General features: G+C 54.4%; 2 protein-coding genes across 3 annotated transcripts; both read right to left on the minus strand.

Annotated features, from left to right (window-relative positions):
• Nucleotides 1-901: 901 nt before the first annotated feature.
• On the minus strand, nucleotides 902-19527 carry PRKCG (protein kinase C gamma). Of its 2 annotated transcripts, XM_006940894.5 has the most exons (18): nucleotides 19290-19527; nucleotides 18643-18674; nucleotides 17598-17680; nucleotides 13297-13408; nucleotides 12998-13129; nucleotides 11856-12012; nucleotides 11042-11176; nucleotides 10655-10742; nucleotides 10325-10354; nucleotides 8757-8909; nucleotides 8250-8438; nucleotides 7028-7119; nucleotides 6885-6947; nucleotides 6293-6431; nucleotides 4966-5046; nucleotides 3285-3392; nucleotides 2124-2264; nucleotides 902-1893 (listed from the first exon to the last, which is right to left on the minus strand). In XM_006940894.5, the coding sequence occupies exons 1-18, from the start codon at nucleotides 19457-19459 to the stop codon at nucleotides 1705-1707; spliced, it is 2094 nt and encodes a 697-aa protein (XP_006940956.1). In that variant the 5' UTR covers nucleotides 19460-19527; the 3' UTR covers nucleotides 902-1704. The 2 variants fall into 2 exon arrangements, with proteins under 2 accessions (XP_006940956.1, XP_044901888.1); XM_045045953.1 differs by lacking the exon at nucleotides 8757-8909.
• Nucleotides 19290-22677, minus strand: LOC123382246 (translation initiation factor IF-2-like). The gene is made up of 3 exons (XM_045045954.1): nucleotides 22091-22677; nucleotides 20153-21936; nucleotides 19290-19397 (listed from the first exon to the last, which is right to left on the minus strand). Exon 2 carries the CDS (start codon nucleotides 21790-21792, stop codon nucleotides 20704-20706), a length of 1089 nt encoding a protein of 362 aa, XP_044901889.1. The 5' UTR covers nucleotides 21793-21936; nucleotides 22091-22677; the 3' UTR covers nucleotides 19290-19397; nucleotides 20153-20703.
• Nucleotides 22678-22729: the final 52 nt, after the last annotated feature.

A 22729-nucleotide genomic window follows, 5' to 3' on the forward strand; every position in this document is an offset into this window, starting at 1 on the left:
GCCAAGGGGGTCCCCAGCATCCAACTGAACCGAGTTCCCGGAACCCAAGAGCCTGCAGAGACGAGGAGACGCCGGGGCTCCCCGAGGGAGCCTGCGAAGCTCTGGGGCTCAGTCCCCTCCGAACACACAGACACAGGCACACCATTCAACCGGCCTGCCCCGGGTCTGGGACTACATTTTCCATCAGCCCCGGCGGAGAGGGGCCGCACTTGGGGGAAGGGGCCGCCGCGGTGTCTGCTGGGAACTGTAGTCCGCTGGGACTTCTTTCCACGGCCCCCCACCCCCACCCCCCTTCTCCGCAAGTGGGTCAAGGCAAAGAGGCCCGGAGGGCGCGTCCGCCTGTCTTCGGCCTCCGTGGCTGAGTCTTAAGCTCACGGGTTCTGGGTGTCTGCCTGCTCTGTCGTGGGGTCTCCCAGTGATCAAGTCTCCAGACCCCTCAACGGGAGGCTGGCCTGTCATCTCCCCGCTCAGGACTGCTTCCCCCCACCCCCACCCCTGTCCCCCGCCCCGCGCCAGACTCTGGGTTTCAGTGTGTCTGTGAGCGTATGTGTTGCTCTGGGTGAGTATGTGAATGTTTGTGTCTGTGCTGGGGCGGGGGGCGGGCTCCACCGGGCATCCCCAGTGGTCTGCGTGTCCATTCCTACCTCCTTGTGCATGTGCCCACTTTGGGCCCTCGCGCCCCCCAACCCTCACCCCCGGTCGCTGCTCTTTCCCTCTCCCGCTGTGGGTCTGTTCTGCCCACTTTATGGGTCTCTCTGCTTTCCCTCTGTCTCTCTGCCGCCCCACCCCCAGCCTGTATGTGTGTGCGAGCGTGCGCGCGTTTCCGTGTACGTTGTCCCACCTCCACACCCCGCCCCCTTCCTTCTTCAAGCTTTAGAAGAAAACATCCCAACACCCAGCATCAGCATCCCAAATTTATTCTCCAGCAGCTGTGGCCGGGCGAGAGAGCCAAAGAAGAGGGCAGTGGGCAGGGGGAGGAGGACAGAGCCCCCCCCCCCCAGAGTGGCAGGCACGGGAAGGGGGGGGAGGGGAAGAGGGAGGGGAGGTGGAGGAGGTTCCGAGCAGGACTGGAGCCATGCACCTGGCAGGCGAGCAGTGACAGGTTCGGGGTAGGGGCGTCTAGAACAAAAGCTGATTGAGAACAGCTGGGGGTAGGGATCCTTCATCCATCCCAGGAATCCCTAGAGTGTGGACGAGGCGCACGGGAGCGTGGGGGCACAGCCTCCCACTCACTCCAGAATGGGGTGGACGTCGTTGGTGGGGGGAGTGGGGGGCAGGTCAGAGGTGAAGGGTTGTTCTAGAATCCAAGTCTAGAACAGCCCACCCCATGAGACTATTTCCCAGAAAGAAAGGAGAAGAAAAAAAAAAAAAGGAGAGACAGAGATTCTACCAACACGGAGTCTAGAACCCCACGGAGTTGGGACCGTGGTGAAGGTTCTGGTAGCGCAGAGTCCAGAACACCAAGGTGGGTGAGAATCCGGGCTCAGCACAGCAGAGTCTAGAACACAGTGAGGCTCCAGAGACTGTATGGAGCTTAGAATGCCAGGAACGCTTAGGAGGGGCATCTAGCACCCACGGGGCAGAGGCCAGAATGCTGGGGAGCAAGATCTAAATCGGAAAGGGGGTGGAGGTGGGAGTTGGGGGGGAGGTGTAAGACTGGTGCGGGGAGGGAGCAATGGGGACACCTAGTGGTGGCAGGTGAGATTACATGACTGGCACCGGCGGCGGGCTGACGGGGCTGCGGGCGTCGGGGTGCACGAAATCCGGGTTCACGTAGGTGAAGCCTTGAAAATCGGCCTGGTCGATGCTGGCTAGAACCAGGCGGTCTGGGGGGGTCAACGCTGGCGCCGCCCGCGTAAAGAACTTGTCGAAGTTCTCGCCGCTGCGTCCACACTGTGGGGAGCACGGGGAGGGAAAGATGAAATTCCGTCTGCTCCTTGGTGTCCCTCTGTGTCCCCTGTGACCATGTCCTGTATCCTCTGGAATCAGCGCATCCTCCGTGGGCTCTGCATCTCCCGTTGGGGCGTCTCCGCAGAGGGAGCCCCACCCCACCTCTACATATGGGAATGGGAGCTCCTGGGTCCCCCATCCCCAGGGACCAGGGTTCCCGCAAGGTGGCTAACCGGACGGGGTCTGAACGGAGGCGCGATCTCCAGTCGTTCCAGCCGCTCCCAGTCCATCCAGCGGAAAAAGCCATGAGCACGGATGGCGGGCTCCCCGTCCGGCCCTGAGCCCAGGCGTTTCGCTGGGTGCTTAGTTAGGAACTGTGGAAAACACAGAGACAGACAGACAGACAGGGTCCCGGACAGGGAGGCACAGGGAACGAGAAAGGCAGAAAAGCAAAAACAGCAGAACAGAGACACAGCATAGAGAGAGGGGGGAGAGATAGAGACCCAGGGGGAGTGCAGAGACCCAGAGAAGGTGGGAGATAAAGCAGATGGGGGGGGGGGGAGAGATAGAGACCCAGGGGGAGTGCAGAGACCCAGAGAAGGTGGGAGATAAAGCAGATGGGGGGGGGGGAGGGGGGCAGAGATGCGGAAAGAGAGAAGGGTGGAGATCCACGAGACAAAACCCCAGAGAGGATAAAGACACAATATGAAGGCAGAGACTCAGAGAGGAGGAGAGTTCCAGAGAGAGAAGGACCCAGTGTGTGTGTGTGTGTGTGTGTGTGTGTGTGTGTATGGCAGTCGGGGGTAAGTGGGTAACAGATGCCCAGAGAGAGGGGGACACAGATACAAGGGGTTGACAGAGAGCCCAAGGGACACAGAGAAATGGTAGTGACACAGGAGGCCCCACCAAACGTAGGTGGAGGCAGAGATAGGAGACAGAACCCAGAGAGTGAGAGTCAGAGAGAATGGAGACAGGAGCCAGAAACACAAGTGTGCTAATGTTCTTGGAAAAGCTGCCATAGGCTAGGCTCCTTATCCTGCATTAGCTCCATAACCCCAAGAGAGGAGACAGGCTCCCAGAGTGTCGGTGGCTTGCCCAAGATCCCCGGAGGGAAAGTGGCAGGAGTTAGGTTGACCTGATCCACCCCCTTGCAGAGGCAGGCCCTGGCCTTCCAGCACTCCCTGCAGTGAGCTGAGGGGTGGGTGCAGCAGAGAAGGAGACAGAGGCCATCATGGGACAGGAGGTGACAGCACGGCAGTCAGTAATTAATGTTCTAACAAAATCTCTGTATTATACTTTTCTAATGTGCACAGGGACACTGCCCGGGCAACCCTGGATGGTGGCGGTGGGGCGAATGGGTTGTGTGGAGAATCTGGGGGTCAGGGGGTTCTTACCCCCTTGCAGATGGCCACAGCTTCCCGGGAAAGCGACTTGGGGTAAGTGACGGTTTGTTCCATGATAGCCTGAAACAGCTCTTCCTCATCCTCCCCATCGAAAGGGGGCTGAGGAAAGAGAAAAGAGAATGTGTCAGGACTTGACAGACTGCCTTTCCCCACCTTGCAAACCCTCAGCACCCACCGTGAACATGAACACCCCCCTCCAACATCCTGGGGAAAATTTCGACCAAACCACCAAAGCATTCTCTCCCTTCCTCTCAGACTCTTGTTTCCTATCTCAAATGGACCTTGTTTCCGATCTCAGCTCTCTGCACCTCTTTGCTGTTCTGTCTTTCTCTGCTATGCAAAATCAGCAGGGTGTTAATTAGACAATATGTCATTTAAATAGAAGAGAGGAAAAAGTGCAGAAAAACTGTAAAAACATTCTCCTGGTTGGATGAGTGGCCTCCAGTCTTCTGGAATTAGGAGACACAAAAGCAAGGCAAGGATTCTTAGTGTGGGGTCTAGGAAGTCTGTCTGTGCGACTGAAGGGGCCCGTGAGCTTGAATAGGAAAAAAAGCTTATCTTTATTTTTAAAAATCACTAACTGCAATTTCTCATTCCCTTCAGTTATGAATGGTGGGCAAAAACCACAAACAGTTATGAAGTACTTATGACTTCATCACCAACAGGAATCACAGATAATTTCTTATCACATTAGAGTTGCAGTTATCTCAAAATATTAGTCATCTCAACTTCAAGATTACTGGTAGACTTGCCTATTTACTTCCCATCACCATGAGATATCACTATTTAATTCATGAATAGGAAATCACATATACATCCACATCCCTATGTGTAATATTTAGGCAACTGTATACATTTAAATTAAATGTATTTAGTTGGCTGAACTAAGTTAAATCAAAATTTTAAAATTTTGATAACCATATTTCAATATGATTGATTTCCTTTGTAATCCTATTATTTTATTTCATAGATTTAAACACATTATTCTGGGGTGCCTGGGTGGCTCAGTCAATTGAGCATCCAACTTTGGCTCAGGTCATAATCTCACGGTTCGTGAGTTCAAAGCCCCTGCTTCAGATTTTGTGTCTCCCTTGCTCTCTGCCCCTCCCCCACTTGTGCTCTGTTTCTCTCTCTCAAAAATAAATAAACATTAAAAAAAAAAATTAAACACGTTGTTCTGAGATGGGGTCCTTGTCACCAAAAAAAACACAAAAAAACAAAAAACATTTAAAGAACCCCAGGCCTGGGGTGCCTGGGTGGCTTAGTAGGTTAAGCATCAGACTTTGGCTTAGGTCATAATCTCACAGTTCGTGGGTTCCAGTCCCCTGTTGGGCTCTATGCTGACAGCTCAGAGCCTGGAGCCTGCTTTGGATTCTGTGTCTTTCTCTCTGTTCCTCCCCTGCTTGCACTCTGTCTCTCTCTCCCTCAAAAATAAAGATTTAAAAAAAACACAACAACAACGAATTTAAAGAACCCCAGGCCTATGGGAAAATAATGCTTCAGGACCAAGGACAGCGCTATCCAGGCGTGACATTCCCAACTGCTTAGCACCCCTCCTTAGATGACAGACATCACTTCCTACCCTGCTCCTTTAAGATAAAGGCCTTGTAACAGGTGGCATCCCCCGCTGTGTTGCCTTTAGGCAGGCCAGCCTGTCCCCAGCTTCCCTTACCTGTCCTGCCAACATCTCATACAACAGAACCCCAAAGGACCACCAATCAACAGACTTTCCATAGGGTTGGTAGGCAATGATCTGGTGAGAGAGGATGGAAGGCAAGGTATCATGGTTTGTGCTTTAAGAAGCCTAAGACCCCCTCTAGCCTCACCCCCAGAGAACCCTACCCACACTAAGTGTTGCCAACACAAACTCTTCCCACTCAGAACACTCCAGTTCCATCTTTTTGGAAAATTCAGAAACAAAATTTTCCTACTTAGAATGTTCCTTTGGTTCCAAATATGAAGATTATCTAAGGACCAAGTCAAAAATTCCACCCAGCCAAAATATTCTGGTAACTAGACCCTCTCCTTACAATAACAGGTGCATGAGGGCTAATTTTCAGACACCAGAGATTCTTAAATCTGGATGCATTTAAGATTCACCTAGGGGGCTGTTCCCTAGCCCTAAAGAATTCCAGCCTCAATAGACCAGAGTGAGAGTCAGTAATATGTGTGTATATTTCAAAATCTCCACGGGTGATTCTGATTCCCAGCCATGTTTTGAAACCATTGATATTATTTGGGCATTAGCACTGAATCACCCAGAAAGATTAAGGATGACACTTCCTTCTTCCACTGAGAAAACTCAGGACACTCTATCTACTTACATACAGTCAGATCATTAGCTCCACCCCTTTAACAAAAAGTTAGAGTATATTCCACCCACCTGAAATATTCAGGAAATGCTTAGGGCTGGGGGGGGGGGGTGGTGGAGAGACACAGGCCCCACCCACTCAAGAGTACACCTTCTTAGAATAGTCCTGTAACAGGTGCTATTGTCTGAGAATTGTTACTAGTAGAGAGGGTTCCACTCTTTTAGAACACTCACCCAACTCTCTGCCCACTTAGCCTGTTTAGACACCCAGCTCTGCCCACTTGGAATGCTGACACACAGGCCTTTCTGCTCTGTTTGCTGTTAGATCACCCATGACTCATGCAAAGACCCCAGGGTCAGGGGGCACCTGGGTGGCTCAGTTGGTTAAGCAGCTGATTCCGGCTCAGGTCATGATTTCATGGTTTGTAAGTTAGAGCCCTGAGTCAGGCTCTATGCTGACAGTTCAGAGCCTGGAGCCTACTTCTGATTCTGTGTCTCCCTCTTTCTCTGCCCCTCCTCCACTCGCCGTCTCTCTCCTCTTTCTCTCTCTCTCTCTCTCTGTCTCTCAAAAATAAACATTAAAAAAAAAGACCCCAGGGTCAGCCCCCCGACATTCTGAATGTTAGACAACTGGCCATACCCACTCGGCGAACTTGTGCAGCACCAAGGACAGCCAAGGGAGGGTTACCTCAGGGGCTATGTAGTCTGGGGTCCCACAGAAGGTGCGGGTGGTGGTCCCAGGGAAGACGTTCTCCTTACACATGCCAAAGTCAGTGATTTTGATGTGTCCTTCAGCATCCAGCATCACGTTGTCTAATTTCAGGTCCCTGGGGGTAGGGGGTTGGATGGATAGGCATTGAAGGAAGGGTAGCGTTCAATGGGCTGGAGTTACAAGGTTTTGATCTTTGTTTTGTTTTTGTTTATTTTAGAGAGAGAGCACGCACATGCGTGAGCACAGAAGAGAGGCAGAGAGAAAGAAAGAATCCCAAGCAGGCTCCACGATCAACGCAGAGCCCAATTCAGGGCTCAATCCCACAACCCTGGGATCATGACCTGAGTCGAAATCAAGAGTCAGATGTTCAACCGAGTGAGCCACCCAGGCCCCCCTTTTTGTTTTTCAAGTAAGCTCTAGGCCCAACGTGGGACTTGAACTCAGGATGCCGAGATCAAGAGTCGCATGCTCTATGCACTGAGCCAGCCAGGAGCCCCTAGAGCTGTAAGTTTGATCCCTTTCCCTCTAGGGGCCTGACTGCCTCCACTGAAAGGCCCAGACTGCTCACCGGTAGATGATGCCCTGATTGTGAAGGAAGAAGAGGCCGATGGCGATTTCTGCTGCATAGAACCTAGAGAAGGAGGTGGGAGTTAGAAGCTCAAAGGCTGGGGTCCCCCTCACCCCACCCCTCCTCTCTCAGCTGAGACTCACGCTGCATGGGGCTCCTTAAACTTGCCCAATTGCTGGATGTGGTACATCAGGTCGCCCCCGGTGACATACTCCATCACAAAATACAGACGGTCCTGCCGGAGAGGTGGGGTACTGGTGCTTAGAGGGGGTAGGACACGTCCATTCCTGCCCACTCGAGACAAACTTGGAAGGCTCCAGATCCACCCAATCAGAACTGGGAGGCTCCAATAATTCTAACCCAGCCAGCTCAGAATCTCAACCTGCCATATCCCCTATTACTCCGAATTGGTCCCGCCCTCTTAGAATTGAAGGCTGAGGCCCACCATTCCCTGGAAATCCTAAGGATACCAAAACCTCTTTCCATAGCTACTCACACACAAAAGCAATCCTGACCCCTGACCACCTGCTAGGAACCAAAGATTTTTTTTTCAGGCCTCACTTGCAATGGATACTAATTTCTTTCTTTTTCTTCCTTCCTTCCTTCCTTCCTTCCTTCCTTCCTTCCTTCCTTCCTTCCTTCCTCCCTCCCTCCCTCCCTCCCTTCCTTCCTTTCTTTCTTTCTTTCTTTTTTAATCCAGGAATCTAACTGTGCCCATCCAGAGCTTTTTTGAAGCAGTCATGCCTTCTCAAACCTCTGAAGGTTTCTGGGATGCCTGGGTGACTCAGTCGGTTGGGTGTCTGACTTTGGCTCAGGTCATGATTTCACAGTTTGTGAGTTCAAGCCCCGCATCCGGCTCTGTGCTGACAGCTCAGAGCCTGGAGCTTGCTTTGGATTCTGTGTCTCCCTCTCTCTCTCTGCCCCTCTCCCACTCATGCTCTGTCTCTGTCTCAGAAATAAATAAGCATAAAAAATTAAAAACAAACAAACAAACAAAAACCTCTGAAGGTTCTGATTTGTCCCATTCCTCAATCTTCGGGACGCGCACCATTTCTGATGAGACATTTACTCAGAATCCAAGAATGACGACCACATTACTTAGCGCGCAGCTATAGGCACACCACTCACGCACTCCTTTACTCAAAAATCCTTCACTCAAAAAAAAAAAAAAAAAAAAGAAAAAGAAAAAAAAAAAACCCACCCACTCAAGACCAAGCTGGCTCAGGTCCCGCCTAGTCAGGATCCCACCTATCTGGCCACGCCCAGTCAGAGTGGGCGGGGCGGGGAAGGTTCTTTTTGCCTGTAAACTCAGAATCCCAGAGCAGACGCTCGACCTGAGCCGGACTCTGCCCCTTCCTTCCTCACCGGGGTCTGGAAGGTGGAGTGCAGCTGGGTGAGAAAGTGGGGCCGGCCTCCCGGGCCTCGGCCCCCCAGGGCCAGCACGCGCTTCTCCACGAGGGTGCAGTCCACATCATCATCCTGGACAATCACGTCTTTCTTCAGGATCTTGATGGCGTAGAGCTCATCAGAGCCCCTGCGCTCAGCCAGCATCACCTAGCGACAGAGGCCCCAAAAGGCCCAGTCCATCATGGGGTCGCTGCCCTCCCCCTTCAGAGACACAAAGAAATGAAATCCCAGGTCCTCCCCCTCTCTCTCAAGGACTAGGCACCCTGGTTTTGCTGACCACTCCCTCAGGGAAAGCATCAGAATCTTTATGCCTGTCCTCTCAGAGGCACTCAGGTGTCCCACTGACCCCCCCTCTGGGGGGCTCAGTAGTCTAGTGTCCCTCCCCATGTACCTCCTTCCTAAGGACCAGAAATCTGATCTTTCCCCAGACATCTTCCCCTTCCCCCAGAGCCCCAGGAATCCAACCTTCCCAAAGCTGCCTTTTCCTAGAACCATGAGGAAGCTGAAGTCGGAGATGTGCAGACGTCCAGGGCTTGTCCCAAAGAAACAGCGTTTGGAGTCCGTGGGACTAGGGGATGGGGAGGGGATGGGAGAGGAAGAGGGACCCATCCGCACCCGCTGTGAGAAAGGAGAGAGATCCGAAGGTAGTCAGACCCCAGATGGGGACAAGGAGATGTCTCTAAGAGAGACAGCAGCCAAGAACGAAAGGGATGAGAAGAGAGGGAGAGAAAAGGGAAAACTGTCTCTGCCCCCCTCCTTGGCTTTAGAACTTGTGCTGATTTTCCATAACCTGGAGAGTTTATCATTTAACTAACACTCAGACAGATCACTCTATGCTGTTAGATAACCCTGTTATCACCACCATGTGCCATTTTAGAGAAGAGAAAGTTGGCACAGAGACACTAAATAACTTGCCCAAAGTCACACAGCAAATAAGCAGCAGAGCCAGAAATCAAAATCCATTAAAGCCAGAGACTGTGTCTCCCCCCTTTTTGCATCTTCAGCATCACCCAGCACCTGAACACCTTTACCGCTCCTCCCACCTGAGTCTCCACAGAGCCTCCTCCCTCTTCCCCCCTTTGCCTCCACCATCTATTCTCTACAAACAGCATTTGTCTTGTTCTGACCTAAACCATCCTAGGCCACCTTCGATGCTCCCACGGCCCACCGGTTTAAGATAAAATCCTTCCAGTGAAGGACAAGGCACCCTCCTTCCCTCTCTGCCTTAATGTCCTACTTCTTCCCACTCTCTCCCCCCTTCAGCCCCACTGTCCTCGTGGTGCTACAGACACGCCTCACCCGCTCCCACCACAGGCCTGCTCTTCCTGCTGCCTGGAAGGATTTCTAGCCTTCAGCCTGGAAATATGGTCTCCCTCTCCTTGCACTTCCTCTGGGGCTCCCCTCCCTAGGAAGCTTTCTCTGGTGCTCCCAGGCTGAGCCAGGTGCTTCCAATTCTCCCTAGTGCCTGAGGCTACTACCTCTATTACCAAACATCTTCCTTCCAGGAGAATGTCTCCATCTGTCACCTTCTCCTACTTTGAAATCGGAGCTCCCCAGGGAATGGACTGATTCTATGCCCAGAACAGGGTTTGGCTAACAGGGAATAGGTGTTGAGAGAGTGAGAAAATGAATGGAGGAGAGAAAGGCCACAGTGAGAAATAGAAAAACTCAAAGTTCAGTTCAGCAGTCACCTCCTCAGGGATTCACCCTCCCCCAGCACCTTCCCCCCAGGCTGGGTGAGTGTCTCCTCCAGGCTCCTGCGGGAGGGGGGGGTGCTCTACCTCTAATGCACTACATCATCCTGGAATTTAAGTATCTGTGACTGTGTCTCCACCTTGGGGACTTGGTTAAGGGTCAGATTCACCTCTGGAATGCTAGGTTCACTCAACAAGCACAAGACCACCTCCAAACCTGTGCTCATCCCGTGTGTGTGGGCGTGAAAACTGATACCAGGGGAGGGAGAAGACATGGCGAGACAGACATAGACCACAAGGGATGAAAATGTCTCCATTCCAGGCCTGAGCTCCACGCACCTCGTACAGTTCCAGGGGGTAGTTACAGGCCTGCGGGGAGAGGGGGTGGAGGAGAAAGCCAGAGTCAGAGCCCAGAGAGAGGTAGGAGGATGCCCTAGAGCAGGGGGTGGGGACTCCAACCCCCCAAGCCAAGGGGATGGATAGGAACTCTAATTCCCATCATACCCTGGGGCAGGAGTCCCCTAGAAAAGCAGGGGGAAGGGAGCGCCAGGGTCTTCTGGGAATTGTAGTCCCAGGACCAGTGGGCAACCAGTGGGTGCAGGGAGGGGGCAGCTCTGAACTGTGGGCGGCAGGGCTGGGCTCCCCCTGGGAGAAGTGGGGCCTGAGTACCTCAAACTTCTGGAGGAGGCTGCAGTTGTCAGCATCAGCCACTGGCACATTGTAATATTCGCCCTCCTCCTGGTTCAGTAACTTGTACCTGACATACAGAAGGAGACCAGAGTGGGGCAGGAGTCGGGCAGAAGGGGGGCACCCGCGGGAGAGGCAGAGGTATCAGACGGGGGGAAGAGACACAGGGAGAAAGACACGGAGATGGACAGAGTGGGATAGGGGAGAGAGACACGGAGTGGGGGACACAGGAAGGGAGGAGGAGGGGAGAGGGACGGGGACAAGGGAGGGAGAAGTGCAGGGAGGCAGAATGAGGGTGGCCCGAGGAGACAGACTGTACACAGAGATGGACAGGCCAAGGCACAGCCTCCGCCCCCGCCCTGCCCTCACCAGCCGTCCACCGGCGCCTTGAGCAGCTCCGAGACCCCGAAGGACATGGCGCCCATGAAATCGTTGCGGGAAGTCCGGTCCCAGTCCCACACCTCCACGCTAAGCCTGCGCTCCACGTCTCCTGGCTTCAGGTTGCTGCGGGAAGGGGGTGGCGGAGTGAGGGTCCAGCTCCCTGCTGCCTCTGCTCCCCATCCCTGGTGCTGGTGGAGCAGGCAAGCCCTTCTGGGGCGAGCTGGGGTCTGTTCCTGCTCTCTAAAGTGTCCTGTCGTCTCTGATCCTCCACGAAGGGGGTCTCCCCCAATATCAGGACCTTGAGTACATGTAGACAGCTCTCAGTCTCTCTCCGGTCCTCCCACATTCTTGGCTCCTTCCCATCCCTGTGTCCTGTCTTTTCTCTCCAGATCTCTCTCCTGAGTCTCCGTGCCCCCCTCCTTCCTCTAGGTCTCTGTCCTTCTGTCTTTCTGTTGATTGGCTTCCCTTTCTATTCCTGCCACCCTCCCCTGCTCACACCCACTCCCCATTCTGTCTCTTTGGGTTTGTGCCTTCTTCTGAGCATCCCCCCCACCCCTCCGATCTCTGTTTCACTCTAAAGTAGCGGGCTTTGATGGAGATTAAATGCACAGATATCTGTCTCTCTGCTTCTCTAACTCCAGCCCTCTCCCTCAGCCACTCTCTTCCCTCTCCCACCGCCTTTTTTTGGGATCCCCCTATCCTAACACCTCCCACACTTTGCTCTCTGGGGTCTTGTGGGCCACCAGGACCCTCCGATCATTCTCTGTCAGTCATCACAGCATCCCCTGCACCCGAAGCTCACAACACAAAGGTCTCGTTCCACACAGGGTTTAGCGTGGCTTTCACGGTCCGGGTCTTTTGCTTTGTCAAGTTCCGAGGGTCTGGGATGAGCTTCAGCTTCACGTAGGGGTCAGACAGACCATTAGGGTCCATTGGGATAAGGTTACGGGCCTCGCCAACTGAGAGAGGAAGTGAAGGGGTGTAGGCTGGGTTAGAGATCCAGGAAGAGGCCCCGGAGTTTTCCCCAGTGGCAATCCCAAATCCAAGCGCTCAGCCTTTCTCCTGACCCAGGTATCCAGAAGATGAGGCATAAAGCCCTTTCCCCAGCCAGGGACCCAGAAATCGGACCCAAAGCCCCCTCCTCCCTTAGGACCCCAGAGTGAGGACCCTGGCCACATCACCCATAGTAATCCCAAGCCTCCCTCGGAACCAGGTTTTCCCTCATCCCCACTCCCAAGGACTTTGATCTAAAATGGCCATTAAGAGGCCCTGAAAGGGGCACCTGGGTGGCTCAGTTGGTTAAGCATCCAACTTCCGCTCGGGTCATGATCATGGGGTTTGTGGGTTCGAGCCTCACATCGGGCTCTGTGCTGACAGCTCAGAGCCTGGAGCCTGCTTCGGATTCTGTGTCTCCCTCTCTCTGTCTCTCCCCCGCTTGCCCTTTCTCTCTCTCTCTCTGTCTCTCAAAAATAAACATTTAAAAAAATTTTTAAAAGGGGCACCTGGGTGGCTCAGTCCGTTGGACATCCGATTTTGGGTCAGGTCATGATCTCACAGTTGGTGAATTTGAGCCCCGTGTAGGGCCCTGTGCTGACAGCTCAGAGCCTGGAGCCTGCTTCAGGTTCTGTGTCTCCCTCTCTCTCTTCCCCTCCCCCTCCGCTCATGCTCTGTCTCTCTCTCTCAAAAATAAACATTAAAAAAATTTAAAAATAAAATAAAATTAATTAATTAATTTAAAAAAATGGCCCTGAAAGTCACAAGTCAAGGCTAGAGTCCAGGCTACAGGTTGGAAGGGGCGTGGCTGGGTGGCGCTCAGCCTTTACAGACGGGGGGTCAGGATTGTGGGCGGGACCTTCCGGTTCGGCTGGGTGGGCCGCTCAGGTGCACCCTGCCCTTCTGGCGGGGGTAGAAGGGGAGGGACCGGACAGAGGGGCGGGGCCTCACCTGTGACGTGGATCTCATCCGCCGTGGGTGCTCGGATCTCCAGCTGCAGGCGCCCTCGGCGCTCCGTGTGGTCCACCCCGCACAGAGAGGGCACGCTGCGCACACAGCGGCGGTGCACGTTCATTTCGCAGCCTGGGGGAGGGGAGGGGGGGACAAAACGGGAGGTGGCACTTCTGGCCGCCCCCCAACTCCAGACTCCGTCCCCCGGCCCTACCCGGAACCCAGACACTGTGCTTTGACCCCCCCCCCCCCCCCGGAGCGCTAGGTTCGGCCAGGAGCAGCAAGCGTGGACTACTCACAGGAGCATTTCATGCCCTGGTGCACCAGCCCATAAAGAAGGGAGCCACAGTGGTCGCAGAAGGTGGGGCTGCTGTAGCTGTGCAGACGGAACTTGTGCTTGTTCCGGGGGTCCTGGGGGCCGAGGGGAGACATCAGAGGGGGTAAGGACAGAGAGAGAGAGAGAGAAGCCCTTTGAACGCTTCCTCCTTCCGCCTTGCTCTCCCAGTCCTGCTCCTCCTCACTCATTCACGCTACAGTATTTATTGAGTGCCTGCTGTGTGCCAGGCACTGTTCTTGGTGCCAGGACCAGCCGTGAACAAAGAAACAAAAACTGCTGTCCACTCTAGGGAAGGGAGACAGAAAATAAACACTGTGAATAAATGAAAGAGTATGATGCATGGTAACAGGTGCTCTGGAGAAAAACGAAGCAGGCAAGGGTCAGCCAGGGGTGGGGGCGTTTAAATTTGCATAGAGTGATCAGGGTGGGCTTCGCTAACAAGGTGGGATTTGAACAGAACCTGAAGGTGGTGGCGGCTCCTATCTTCCCATAGTCCCTATGCTCCACCCCCCCCCAAAGCTATTTTCGAGCACTTGTGGGCCACAATGAACGCCAGATCCCTCACTGTCAGCCTCTGTCAATGTCTGCCCACTCTTGATCTGCCTTCTCTGAGCCCCTTGTGAAATGGGAAATAGAACCTCTGCATTAAAAGGACCCCTCAGTTAATGAAAGACCAAGTGTCGGGGTGCCTGCCTGGCTGGGTCGGTAGACATGTGACTCTTGATCTCGGGGGTTGCAAGTCTGGGTCCCACATTGGGTGTAGAGATTACTTTAAAAAATAATAAATTTGGGGGCTCCTGGGTGGCTCAGTCAGTGAAGCATCTGACTTGTCTCAGGTTGTGATCTCACAGTTCGTGCGTTCAAGCACCTTGTTAGGCTCTCTGCTGTTACCATGGGACCCTTTTGGGATCCTCTGTCTCCCTCTCTCCTCTGCTCCTCCCCCACTCATTCTCCCTCCCTCTTTGATAAATAAAACTTTAAAAATTAAAATAATAATAATGATTAAAAAAGAAGAAAGATTAAATGTAAACTGCATAGCAGGGCCTGGCATGTTAAATGTGCTAAGTACGGTTATTCTTACTGCTGTGGTTACTATTAGTGATTTTATTGTGGTCCTCACATAGCCCTGGGTTTAAATAAGGGCGAGGCCATTTACCAGCTGTGTGATTTGGGGCAAGTTAGTGCCCAATTTTGAGCCTCAGTGTCCTCCTCTACCCAGTGGAAATAATCTAAATCTTGAAGCAATGCTAAATGTCCAGAGTGCAATTAAGCATGAATTTAGGACACCAGTAAGACATTCCTTCCCCACCCCTGGCCATGTCTGAGTGTTAAATAAGTTGGTATTTGTCTTTTTCTAGGAATGCATTGCAAAAGTTATCATAGGTGATGGGGCACCTCGGCGGCTAGGTCGGTTAAGCATCTGATTTCGGCTCAGGACATGATCTCATGGCTCATGGGTTTGAGCCCCGCGTCGGGCTCTGTGCTGACAGCTCAGAGCCTGGAGCCTGCTTCAGATTCTGTGTCTCCCTCTCTCTCTGCCCCTCCCCTGCTCACCTCTCTCTCTCTCTCTCTCTCTCTCTCTCTCTCTCTCTCTTAAAAATAAATAAAAAAATAAGAGTTATCCGAGGTGAAAATTCAGGATATTCTCGGGCTTTTATTTTACAGGGTTTTTTTTAAGTTTATTTAAGAGAGAGTGTGCAAGCAGGGCAGGGGCAGAGGAGAGGGGAGAGAGAGAATCCCAAGCAGGCACCACACTGTCAGTACAGAGGCTAACGTGGGGCTCGAACTTGCAAACTGTGAGATCATGACCTGAGCCGAGATCAGGAGTCAGATGCGCAACTGACTGAGCCACTCAGGTGTCCCCTACTTTGCAGCTTAGTGGGGACTCTAATTTGAATGACACTCAGGTGCGGTGATCTCTTTCAATGCTCCCGGCCTCTAAAGATCTTCAGCTGACCCTAACTCAGCTGCACTAAGTGATGGTCAACATAACAGCCCTCAGCAGGACACCGGACAGGGACACACAGGCTCCACCACTCCACAGAGAGAAGCCCTTATTATTCTCAAGGTGAAATCACTACTAAAAAGGAGACAGGACCACAGCTCCAATTAGATTAGCGTCCACATTTTGACTCTGCCCACCATCCAGCTCTGTGGCTCCCCACCCCCCCGCCACCGCCGCTTTGCAGAGACCCAGCCATCCTCCCTATAAGATGGGTCCATGAGGCCTCCCTGAAAGGGGTCTAAAGGAAATCATGCTTGCCAAGCCTTCACCATTTCCTTAGCCCTTGATCCACGTTACTTACAACAAGATCAAAAGCATTAAGAAGAAGAAGGGAAAAAAAGCTGGAGTGATATAGAGGAAGACCCCTCCTCAGTTTTTGCCTCTATTTCTTCATGGGAAATAGTCGTAATTCTACAAGGATGATAACGGATATATTGTCTCTTGTCATATATCAGGTACCGTCCCAAATACTCGACTCATTTAGTCCTCAAAGCAATCCTGTAAGGCAGGCACGATCATCAACCCCTTCTATAGATGAGGAACTGAAGGGGTGCTCAATATATGTTCTGTAAAATCACATTCTCTATGCAAACTTCAATTTTCTTCACCTAACCAGCTGGCAAAATGTCCCATGGACTTCCGTAGATCTCTCTCTCCCTTTCTCTATCTCCATTTTTCATTCCGTCTCCTTCTCCTTCTGCTAATCATAAAACTATCTCCACCCCTCTGTCAAAAGCTGGGCTAGACTCTGAAGTCACTCGGCTTCGTTGAACTATCAAAACAAGCCTGGGGAGGTGGGGGACGGTGCCTGGGTGGCTCAGTCAGGTGAGTACCTGACTTCTGTTCAGGTCATGATCTTGGTCATGATCTCCAGGTTTGTGGGTTTGAGCCCCATGTTGGGCTCTGTGCTGACAGCTCAGAATCTGGAGCCTGCTTTGGATTCTCTCTCTCCCTCTCTCTGTCCCTCCCCCACTCGTTTTCTCTGTCTCTCTCAAAAATAAATGAGCATTAAAAACAAACAAAAACTGGGGCGCCTGGGTGGCGCAGTCGGTTAAGCGTCCGACTTCAGCCAGGTCACGATCTCGCGGTCCGTGAGTTCGAGCCCCGCGTCGGGCTCTGGGCTGATGGCTCAGAGCCTGGAGCCTGTTTCTGATTCTGTGTCTCCCTCTCTCTCTGCCCCTCCCCCGTTCATGCTCTGTCTCTCTCTGTCCCAAAAATAAATAAACGTTGAAAAAAAAAATTTAAAAACAAAAAAAAAAAAACTAAAAACCAAAAAACACAAGCTTGGGTATGTCTAGATTAATGCTGTCCCACCCAATAGCCACTAACCACAAGTGGCTATTTAAATTTAAATCAATCCGGGGCTCCGGGATGGCTCAGTTGGTTAGGTTAAGGTCTGACTCTTGATTTCGGCTCAGGTTATGGTCTCAGTTCATGGGTTCAGGGCCTCACGTCGGGCTCTGCACTAAGAGTGCAGGCCTGCTTGGGATTCTCTCTCCCCCTCTCTCTCTTCCCCTCCTTTCCTCACATGTGCATGTGTTCTCTCTCTCTTTCAAAATAAATAAACATGAAAAAAAATTAAAAAATAAATGCACATGTGTGCGTGTGTGCGCATGAGGGATCTGTACTTGCACATGTGTGTGAATGTGCATTGCAGGGTCTCCCTGGGCCTCCCTCTTGGCAACTTCTAAGCGATTCTCCATATCTACCATTTTCTATTCTAGCTTCTCTCTCTGGGTATCTGCAGCCCTGTCTCTCTGAGTTTCTTGTCTCTGTCTGTCTCTCTCAGTCCCTGTGGCTCGCCTTTTCCTTCCGCCTGCGTTGCTGTCTCTGTTCCAATCCTCTGTCTGTCTGTCTGTCTCAGTCTCTCTGTCTGGGTCTCTATCATTATCTTTTTCTGCATTTCTGTGATTCTGTCTTATCTGTATCTGCATCAATAGTTGTCTGTCCCTCAACTCTCTGTTTTTTTAAATCTCTTGACCCCTGGATGACAGCCCACCCTCTCCAATGTTGGTCTTTGGTCCCCTCACACCTGCCTCCTCTCTGTCCCCCACCTATGTCCCCAGCTTGTCTCAGCCCCTCTCATTTCCCCTTTCCAGGCCAAGGGCAGGGAATCTGGGCCAGACTAGCTCCCCCTATCTCTCCAGCCCCCCTCCCCTCCCAGCCTTAAAAATAGCAGGAGAAATTGGGACGGACGCCGAGGGGGTGAGGGCGGGGGTGCGGCCCAAGGAGGAAGAATCAGGTGTCCGGGCACTCACATCCGTCTGGGGGCCCTTCCCAGCGCCTGGACACTCGAAGGTCACAAATTCGTGGCATCGTCGATGAACCACAAAGCTGCAAACTGAAGGTGAGAATCATAGAGACACAGAGACAGAGAGTGAGCCTAATGGACAGAAAATCAGAGAGAAGGAGACTCCAACAGAAAGAAAACCAGAGAGGGGGGCCCCAAAATAGAGTTCAATAGAGAGCAAATCAAAGGAGAGACCCCAGCATGGAATGGGGGAGAAAAACCAGGAGACAGAAATTCAAGAGATGGACCCCGAAACAGGCAAGAGAGAATCACAGAGCAGAGAGAACCCAGTGCCTACACACAGCCAAAGGGAGACACAGAGATGCAGAGACGGAGTGAGGACGACAGAGAGACAGGGACACAGAGAAAATAGGATCCCGTCGACAGAGACAAGAAAGCAAGAAAAGAGGCAGGCCAAGGAGGAGGGAGAAACAGAGAGATGTCCTCTGATAGAACGGAGAGAGCAGCAACTTGGGCAGAAGTGAGTCTGGGGGCGCCATTGCAGGCCTCCCCCTCCCTGACTCACTCTGTTCTCAGCAGTGGCAGCTGGTGCTTTAGGACTCGCCCCCCTCTCCCGCCCCCCAGAACTGCCAGCCCCGCCCGGCCCCCACCCGCCCATTGGTGACCCCGCCCGGGCCTGCCCCTGCCTAGGACTGTTGGTGTTGTCATGGCGACAGCAGCTTGAAGGGGGGGGGGGGCTCTGACTTCGCATCTCCAGCCCCCCCTTTCAGCTCCCCTTTTCCAAATCTCTCTGTTCCCATGGCAACAGATTCTCCAAATATCTGTCCCCACCTGGAGCTGGCCGAGGGAGGGGCCCCCGGCACCACCTCCGCGGTGGCCCCGCCGTCAGAGCTCCCTCCCCACCGCAGGCTGTGTCTTTGCCACACCCCCCGCCCCGGGCTCCCCCGCGCCTCTCTGGGGACCAAAGAACACGTGTGTCAAGCCTCCCGGGCCGTGGGTCCCCAGCCTCCACCCTCCTGAGGGTCCCAGGAGTCCGAATCCCCAGCTCTTACCTTGACATTGCAGGCCCTGTTTCCCAATGCCCCTGCAAGATCAAGGATCAGAGGTCAGTGCAGATAAGGGTACCTGGGCCTCCCACCTCTGCCGGCCACACTGCGTCTGACTCCCTCCTGTAGCAAGACCCCGGAGTCGAGCCCCAGCTGCCTCGTTTACTAGAACCCAGAAATTCTGACCCCCAGCCTTTCTTCTCTCAGACCCAGGAACCCAGGCCCCCAGTCCTTCTTCTCTCAGACCCAGGAGCCCAGGCCTCCAGCTCCTCCTCCCTCAGAACCAGGAATCCGGGGCCCCAGCCCCTCCTCAGTCAGACCCTGGGGTCGGGGTCCCCAGCCCCTCCTCAGTCAGACCCTGGGGTCCGAGTACCCAGCCCCTCCTCCCTCAGACCCAGGGGTCGGGGTCCCCAGCCCCTCCTCCCTCAGACCCAGGGGTCGGGGTCCCCAGCCCCTCCTCCCTCAGACCCAGGGGTCGGGGTCCCCAGCCCCTCCTCCCTCAGACCCAGGGGCCCGGGGCCCCAGCTCCCTCCTCCCCTAGGACCAGGAGCCAGGGTTGCAGCCCTCTCCTTCCCGAGCACTCCGGGTCTGGGGTGACAGGAGTCTCTATCCCTCGTTGCCTCCTCCCTCAAGCCCCCAGCCCCTTCCCTCACCAGATGAAGTCGGTGCAGTGGCTGCAGAAGGTTGGCTGCTTGAAGAAGCGGGCGGTGAACTTGTGGCTCTTGACTTCGTGGACCACCTTCTGCCTCAGAGCCCCCTTTCTGCAAAACAGGGGTCGGGGTCCCCCCTCTGAATCGCCTCCGCCGGGGCCCAGGCCTGCCATGGCCCCAGGAACGTAGCAGGGACCAGGATCCCGCCTTGCAGGGGAAACAGGTAGAAGGGCGAGGAGCCGGAGACTCGGGAGAGCACTGAGCCACGGGGAGACTGCGAGGAGGGAAGGAGAGGGGCGAGGCACCTCCAGGCGCGGAGCGCAGGGCAGGGAGCGGCACCCCGGGGCGCGCCCGCTCCGCCAGGGGGAGCGGGCGGGCAGGGCGGAGAGCCGAGGGCAGGGGCGCCGAGGAGCCCGAGGCAAGGGCGGCGGCGGCGGCGGGAGCTCCAAGCTCAAGCACCTGCTGAAATGTGGGAGCCCCGGCTGGGGGGAGGCGTTGCCATGACGACCGAGGGGCGGGGTTTCAGCTTAAAGGCGTCCCTCCGCCCCCCACCCCCCCCCCACCCCACTGCCGGAGGCTCGGGACAAATGCCCTCCCGCTCCCAACACACGTGCGCACACCCGCTCCGGGGGCTGGCTGGAGGGAGGGGGGCATCCTCTGAGAGGCGCCCTCCCCGCCCCCCACCCCCTCCTCCTGTTGCCTGGCCGGGTCCTCCTCCCCACCCGGGGGGCCTCGGTGGGCCCGGTTAGCCCTATGAGACGCCACCCGGATCTCGGGGTTTCTGACTGTGTCACTGGGCTTCCTGACACGAACTTTGCCGTCAGTGCTGGGGACCCAGTGCTGAACGGGGAGGCCTGGTGTCTCACTTTCTCGTCTGCTGCTCAGGCCTTGATTTCTGTCTCCCGGCCTGGGTCTACGTCTCCCTCTGGACCGATCTCTTGTTCTTGGTCTCTCTGTCTCTGCTGCGCGTCTCCTTTATGCCTGTCGCTCATCCTGTGACCCTCGCTGGGTCTCGGGGTCTCTCTCTTTCTCAGAGGTGTCCGTCTCACTGTGAATCAGTGTCCCTCGGCCTCTCCCTGCAGGTCTCCTAAATTCCTGCTTCTCTCTCTCCCAGAAGCTCTCCCTCTTCCTGACTCTGTATGTCTTTCTGGCTCTCTCTCTCTCTCTCTCTCTCTCTCTCAATCGGGGACTCGATCTGTGATTCTGTGGGCCTCTGTGTCTCCCTCCCTCTGCGTCTTTCTCTTTTGGGAGTCAATCTCTGTCTCCCCCACCCCTTCAGTCCTTGCTGTCTCTCCCGCTCTCCCACTGTGTCCCTGTCTCTGTAAGTACTTTTGTCTCTGTCTCTGCAAACCTCTCTGACCCACTCTTGGGCTGTCAGTCCCACCCTCTGTCGCTGGGGGTCTCTCTCTGAATGAGTTCATTTGTCTCTCTCCTTCTCCCCCCCCCCCAAGCGCCCCCCACCTTTCTCACCCTCTCTGGCTATGAACCTCTCTCTTCGTCTCTGGGGGTCTCCCCCTCCCTCCACGTCTCTCCCCCTCTCTGGCTCTGGAAAACCCTGTGCCGCTCTGTCCGTCTCCTCCTGTCTCCCGTCCGTCGCTCTGCCCGCGTCTTTGCCTCGCTCAGGTCGCGCTCCGGCCCCGCCACCCCCACCCCTACCCCCAACTCCCGTGCGCGTCCGGGTCCCGGCTCCCGGAGACCCGCTCTGTTGCCAAGGGCAACCACGGCCCTCCTCGGGCTGCGGAGTGCAGTGCATCCTGGGACCTGTAGTCTGAGCCTGCGGACCGCCTGTTGCGGCGACGAGGCCGAGAACTTCGTTTCCCGGCGTGCCCCGCAATAGGGGGCGGGGCGCCACGGGCGGGGACCCGGGGAGCCCACCACACCTTCTCTGGGAATTTTGGGGGTTCGGGTCGGGCTTCCCGAAGCCGAAGAGGAGGTGAGGGAATCCGACTCTCCTCCTAAACCTCCCCCCCCCCAGATATGGGGCGTTCTGGCCTTGCCAGCCACCTCCAGGCGTGCGCCCTGCCCAAGGGCAAGTGTAGGGGTGGGAGTGGTCCTGGAAGCTGACCTGAGAATCCCACCTTGGTCTGCTTGGCAGCTTTCCTTCATCACCAGCACACCACCCCCGGGGTCTGGAGCTGCTCTCTCTGGTGCCTTCCAGAGTGGGTTCAAGCATGGGATGGGGTGGGGAGGGGGCGAGACGCCCTTGCAGGAGGCAGGCATCGGTGTAGGTCGGAATTCTGGGGTGCACACTGCACAGGTCAAAAGGAGGCTTCTCCTCGCTGGAAATCGGTGCGTCTGTTCCAATTAGCCCTTCCCGCCCTTCCGGGGCGGGGGGACCCCCTCCCTCCCTCCTTTGAGATAGCTCTCCCCAGTTGCTTTTGCTGGGGTCCAAGTGCATAAAATAGGTTGCATGATCCTGGGATTTTTGCAGACTTCTGTTTATATATTTGCGGTTCTCCTCCGGCTGGAGAATCCGACAACAGGAATTTCTGTGGGACAGAATCATTGTAGGAGTAATTCGTTTGCTCTTTATCGAGGTCTTCTGTGGACCGGTTGTCAGGGAGCTTAGAACTAAGGGAAAGAAGGAGCTGATGATGGGAACGCAGGCAGAGTCAGATCCCGAAGGCCCAGACTGGCGCTTTGGTATTACCTGTAGGCAGTGGATAGTAGGATGTGGAAGGATTTGAGCAGGGGAGGGCAGTATCAGGCCTGGATGCTAGAAGCATCCCTCTGGGGCCAAGGTGGGCTAGGGGTGGGCTAGTCAAGGGGGAGGCTGAGATGCCAGTTCAGGAGAAACAAAATACCTGAGCTAGGTCGGGAGCCTGGAGAAGGGGACAGTTGAAGGAAGGACAGACAGTGTCTGGTGAGCCACTGACGGAAGTCGGGGAAGAACCAGTGCCTGGATTCTCAGCCGTGAGAGCCTGTTCCTGAGATTGGAAACCTGAAGAGTTGATTTTGGAAGAAACATTGCACTCAGATGGAGACACTATTTCTGAGGTGCTCCTGGACTCTGAGGAAGGATAAGTCTTGTCCGTTTCGATCCTAACTAGTTCTGGTTGGAGAGAGTAAATTGGGAGATTCAAAAGATAAAGTTGTCCCCTTCTGGGGTGCCTGGGTGGCTCAGTCGGTTAAGCTCAGGTCATGATCTCACGGTTTGTGGGTTTGAGGCCCACGTCGGGCTCTGTGCTGACGGCTCGGAGCCTGGAGCCCACTTTGGACTCCGTGCCTTCCTCTCTTTCTGCCTTTCTCCTGCTCCCCCCCCCCACTCTCTCTCAAAACAAAACAAAACAAAAAGAACAAACATTAAAGTTGTCCCCTTTTCCCACCAGTCCTAAGGATCTAGTCCTTGCCCTCTCTCCTGGAGCCCTCCCCAGTAATAAAGCAAGCACAATTTTTTTCTTTTATCTTTATATTGATGTAAAAAAAAAAATTATGGATGTGGG

This window comes from Felis catus, chromosome E2 (assembly GCF_018350175.1).
Source record: "Felis catus isolate Fca126 chromosome E2, F.catus_Fca126_mat1.0, whole genome shotgun sequence".
NCBI lineage: Eukaryota > Metazoa > Chordata > Mammalia > Carnivora > Felidae > Felis > Felis catus.